This window comes from Bidens hawaiensis, unplaced genomic scaffold (assembly GCF_021521415.1).
Source record: "Bidens hawaiensis isolate Kalapana, Puna unplaced genomic scaffold, B.hawaiensis_p1.1 tig00030154_1, whole genome shotgun sequence".
NCBI classification, from domain to species: Eukaryota; Viridiplantae; Streptophyta; class Magnoliopsida; order Asterales; family Asteraceae; genus Bidens; species Bidens hawaiensis.
This window is the reverse complement of record NW_027494999.1, coordinates 194,808-200,322: the sequence shown is the minus strand read 5'-3', so window position 1 is coordinate 200,322 and position 5,515 is coordinate 194,808. Positions and strand designations below refer to the sequence as shown.

At 34.3% G+C, this 5,515-nt stretch overlaps 1 protein-coding gene across 1 annotated transcript; it reads left to right on the top strand.

Annotated features, from left to right (window-relative positions):
- Positions 1–401: 401 nt before the first annotated feature.
- On the top strand, positions 402–4,965 carry LOC143579884 (T-complex protein 1 subunit eta-like). Its single transcript, XM_077063059.1, has 12 exons — positions 402–454; positions 541–927; positions 993–1,366; positions 1,446–1,581; positions 1,674–1,790; positions 1,886–2,005; positions 2,424–2,522; positions 2,615–2,704; positions 2,884–2,971; positions 4,042–4,130; positions 4,216–4,290; positions 4,691–4,965. The coding sequence occupies exons 1-12, from the start codon at positions 440–442 to the stop codon at positions 4,772–4,774; spliced, it is 1,674 nt and encodes a 557-aa protein (XP_076919174.1). The 5' UTR covers positions 402–439; the 3' UTR covers positions 4,775–4,965.
- The last annotated feature ends 550 nt before the right edge of the window (positions 4,966–5,515 follow it).

Here is a 5,515-nt window from a genome sequence, read left to right as displayed (position 1 = left end):
TGTTGGGTTGGAATGGGTGAGTTAAAAAGTGGTCTACTTGAAATTACTGTACATTTCATCTTTGCTTCTTCCGGCATTAGTTACGTGGATGACCTTGTTTATGCGTACCAGATTACTCGCGTGTAGGCGTTGTGTGACGCGATTACCGACACTGGCTACGTGTCTGATGTCACATTACGCGCATACCATCATCGGGATATGCACATACTGTTGCGAGGAATGTACTGATATCAATAACGTTCGTGCGTATCCCAATGCATCGTGCGGGTAGCTGACTAGTATAAATAAATACATATACTCGCACCGTCGAACATCCTCATAAAACAAATTATTATTATTATTATTATTATTCTTATTATAAAGACACACCAGGTAGCGAGAAGCCACTACACACACAAAAGAAACCCTAGTTTCACCAGCGTTCTCCGCCGCCTCCACAATGGCATCAATGATGGTACTCATATTCTTTATCTATGTTTATATGATATTAATTAATCTGACAACAAGAAGATAATAATTTGTTTTGTTTACCACCAACAGCAACCGCAGATCATCCTTCTGAAGGAAGGCACGGACACATCGCAGGGCAAGCCGCAGCTGGTGAGCAACATCAACGCCTGTATGGCAGTCGCCGACGTCGTCCGTACGACCCTGGGCCCACGAGGGATGGACAAGCTGATCCACGACGACAAGGGCAACACCACCATCTCCAACGACGGAGCCACCATCATGAAGCTCCTGGATGTGGTGCACCCCGCCGCCAAGATACTCGTGGACATTGCAAAGTCACAGGATTCAGAGGTCGGTGATGGAACCACTACCGTGGTGATTCTCTCTGGTGAGCTCTTGAGAGAGGCCAAGCCGTTCATTGAAGACGGTGTTCATCCACAAAATCTCATTCGCAGTTTTCGAGCAGCTGCAAATATGGTACAAATCGTTTTTTTCTACATACATATATGTATTCATTTCTGTTTTTATTATTATTATTTCAGTCGATTCAGAAGATTCTGGAATTGGCTGTCAGCATAGAGGGAAAGAGTTTAGATGAAAAAAGAAACTTACTATCGAAATGCGCTGCTACCACACTCTCCTCAAAGCTAATTGGAGGCGAAAAGGACTTTTTTGCAAAAATGGTTGTGGATGCTGTCATTGCAATCGGAACTGATGATAGATTGAACATGATTGGAATTAAAAAGGTTCCTGGTGGTACAATGCGTGACTCCTTTCTTGTAAATGGTGTCGCGTTTAAAAAGACCTTTTCTTATGCTGGGTTTGAGCAGCAACCCAAAAAGTTTCTCAATCCAAAGATATTGCTTTTGAACATTGAACTGGAACTGAAATCTGAAAAAGAAAATGCTGAGATTAGGTACATAGTTTGTCATTTGTCTTCCTTATTATATTATTTCTTTAATCATGATTTGACATTTTATGTTTATATTTAACAGACTTTCAGATCCGCTGCAATATCAGTCAATTGTTGACGCTGAGTGGAATATCATATATGATAAGTTGGACAAATGTGTAAAGAGTGGTGCCAAAATTGTTTTGTCACGTTTGGCTATTGGTGATCTGGCAACACAGGTGACCAAACCTTGATTTTATTTCTTTCTGCAAATGGAACTTGATTGTTTTATAAACCAGTTTGTTGAATGACATGTTTCTTTGGTGATCAGTATTTTGCAGACAGAGATATATTTTGTGCTGGTAGAGTTGCTGAAGATGATTTGCACCGAGTTTCAGCTGCAACCGGTGCTACTGTGCAGACATCAGTTAACAATGTTATAGATGAGGTCATATACACACTTGCATATTTTTATTAAAACTTGAAATGATCCCCATGTTATTTCTGTTCTAAATATATAACTGCTTTTTGTATCTTCAAAAGGTTCTCGGGTCTTGTGAGGTTTTTGAGGAAAAACAAGTTGGAAATGAACGCTTCAACATATTTAATGGATGCCCTTCTGGACAGACGGCTACTATTGTCCTTCGAGGTGGAGCTGATCAGGTACGTTCTTTTCACACATCTTAGCTAATTTTATTTTATTTAATGGAGCATTGCATAAATCTCTTTGTAAACTTTACTAATTGCATGTTTACTCTACACAAAATTAAAGTTGCTTGGCATTGTTGGTGCTTGTTACCTGTTTTTTTTATGATTTGATCCAAAAGTTCATCATAAAGAAGCAAAGACGAAAGCAAATAATGAAAAAAAAAAAACACTGAAAACTTAGTGAAAACGCAAAAAGGTTAAAAAAAAGGAATTGACATAAAACTTATTAACCTAAAGGCAAAAAAAAGGGTGTAGATAATATTTTATACAACATGATACTCAAATATGGAAAATATGCAGGTGTATTTTTGTGGGGATTCATTGATAGATATGAACTTAATTTGATATGCTGTCTTTATATATTATTTTATAGTTTATTGAGGAAGCGGAGAGGAGTTTACATGATGCAATCATGATTGTGAGGAGGGCAATGAAGAATTCCACAGTGGTTGCTGGTGGCGGTGCAATAGATGTATATATGTTGTCTCTATACTTTCTATAAACTTTCCAACTTATTTTGTAGTTTTTGTTATTTAAAAGTGTATGTATTTTGTACAACTACAGATGGAGATAAGTCGGTACCTGTGGCAACACGCACGCAATATAGCTGGAAAGTCACAGCTATTCATAAATTCTTTTGCTAAAGCACTTGAGGTGACTATAATCTTTTTTGTTTATAAATTTCAACTTGCAACACTAGATAAGTTTTGTGGACTGTTGTATTATTTTCCTCATCATTGTACTCGAAATTAACTTCAGTTGCATGTTATCATATGACTATATCCGTAATTATCAATCTGATTACTTGATTAATGGGAATGCGAAATGGACAGGTTATTCCACGACAACTTTGTGATAACGCTGGATTCGATGCAACTGATGTACTTAACAAACTCAGGCAAAAGCACGCTCTTCCATCTGGTTGGTCTTCTGTGCTTGCTATATGCTTTGCTTGCTCGTTATAGTTTTATGTTTTATCTCATTTATTGATCATAATATTACATTTTGGGCTTTAAAAAGCGCGCCTGAGGATATATTATACTTTTTAACAATTAGTTTTAAGTATAAAGTTTATATATATTTTGGAGAATTTTTATACATTGTTGTAGTTATAAAATATATTCTACAGATTGATTTTCATATCAAAAGTTATTTTTTTTTTCAAGAAGTAATTAGTCACAGGGGCGGATCTACCTAGGCGAGACCGGGTTCACGGGAACCCACTGAGTTTCGAATTCTATATGGATCGCTTATATAAAACATGAGAGTAAACCCACATATATTTTGAGTGAACACATACACAAAATGGAACTCTAGTCTAGTGGTAAACATAAATGCTCTTCAATCTAAGAACCAGGGTTCGATTCTTGCTTTTAGTGCAATGTTTTCTTTTTTTCTTTTCCCCAACCCTCTCCAAATTTCAAATATGCATGGAACAACCCTATTAGAATTATGTAAGTTATTTTGTGAAAATGAACAAATAAGCAGGTATACAAGATGTAATATACATATATATTACAATTACTTGTAATAAAAATTTTGTTAAACATTACTAACAAAGTAACACTTCTTATTAATCGATAATATGTAGTAAATTATTTGTAATAAATTTTTTGTTAAACATTACTAACAAAGTAACAATTTTTATTAATCGATAATATGTAGTTAAAACAAAATATTTGCTAATTCGTTAGAACCCGTTAAACTTAACCCATTAGAATTGGATTGTTATTATGTTTTTGTTAAATAAGTTATTAGGTTCCGATCTTAACCCGTTGGCTGATCCGTGAGAACCAACAGTATGGATAAACCTTAACCGACCTGAACCGTCAAACCGACCTGAACAGTGAACCCACTGGAAAAATTCCTGGATCCGCCACTGATTATTCATGTTAGATATTTTTGAAAAGTAGTATAGTGAAAATAAAGAGGTAAAGAAAATATGTTTTGTTCATCAGTCTGGCTTATATAAAATTGTTATATATAAACAGGTGAGGGTGCACTTTATGGAGTAGATATCAACACAGGTGGAATTTGTGACTCATTTGCCAACTTTGTGTGGGAGCCAGCACTAGTGAAGGTAGTAATTTTGGTTATTTGTGTTGTCGTTAGTTTTGTATACACGTATGTGAAGTTGCTTACCTAATTGATGTTTATTACTATAGATTAATGCTATAAATGCTGCAACAGAGGCGGCATGCCTTATCTTAAGTGTTGATGAAACAGTGAAGAACCCAAAGGTAATACCTTTTTTTTTATTTGCATTAATATTTAAACATATAATATAATACGTTCTTTAATGGGTATGATAATGATAAAAGGATTTAGTCTATTCAACCTTAACATGCTATAATAAATTCTTTAATGGTATGTTAACAAATCTTGTGTTTTGGGTGGACTCTCATATTTAGTAACAATTTAAATAATCATATTACTAAATATCAAACTTGATTTTACATATTTAGCTTGAGATTTGAAGCAAGTAGAAATGATTAGAGAATGGTAGTTAGAATTTAACAATGAATTTTTGGAAATTAATCTCAAGACATGAACCTAATTTCACCTTTGAATAATTAATTAATGGTTCAAAGAAAAATAAAAAAGATCAAACTTTGTGTTTTGACTTTGTTTGCATTGTAGTCGGAGAGTGCACAAGGAGATGCTGCTGCCATGGGTAGAGGACGCGGTGGTGGTGGTCGTGGTAGAGGGATGCGCAGACGTTAAGCGTTATATTCTTTGTTTCGGTTTATATCATTTGAACTTCAGCATGGGAGATGTGAGTTGTTTTTGGTTTTTGAGTGAAGATAATTTGTTTGGTGTTTATGGAACTTGTGTTTTTTGTAGTAATAGGATCATTTTGAATGTATGGATTACGGAATGGTTGATCTTTTTTAGTTATGCAAACGTTTGTGCTATTTATTTTACAAAGCATTGTATTAAGTAGCTTTGGTATCTTCATTAAGGCTAGTCAGAATAATGAGTTAAAGTTCTCTTGTTCTTATCTATAATTTTTAGAGTTTAAACTGGTCTTGGTCTTATGGCATGGTAACACTTGATTTCTTCTAGAAAAGGTGCAAATTAGGATTTTGTTTTTTGAGTGCCACTTGCTAAAGTGAGTTTTTTTAGGTGACATAATTAATTAGTTAGCAAGCAAAAGATATGAAAAAAAATGTTTTTCTTGATTCATTTTGTATATTAATTTAAGTTACTAAAAATATATTAGACTGAAGTACAAGTTTTTGAGTTTTACTCATTCTGTTATATTTGAAAAGTTTATGCGTTTTTGTCCTTTCGGCAAATTGAGCATTATTCTCTCTCTCTTTTTTTTTTAAATGATATGTGATTTTATTTTCTCAACTAAACTATTAAATTTGTCAATTGAAGTTTGGTCTCTTTTATGACTTTCGTTCATTTTCTGTATTTCTTTTTGGGTAATTGGACTCCTAAGGTTTACAAATTATTACC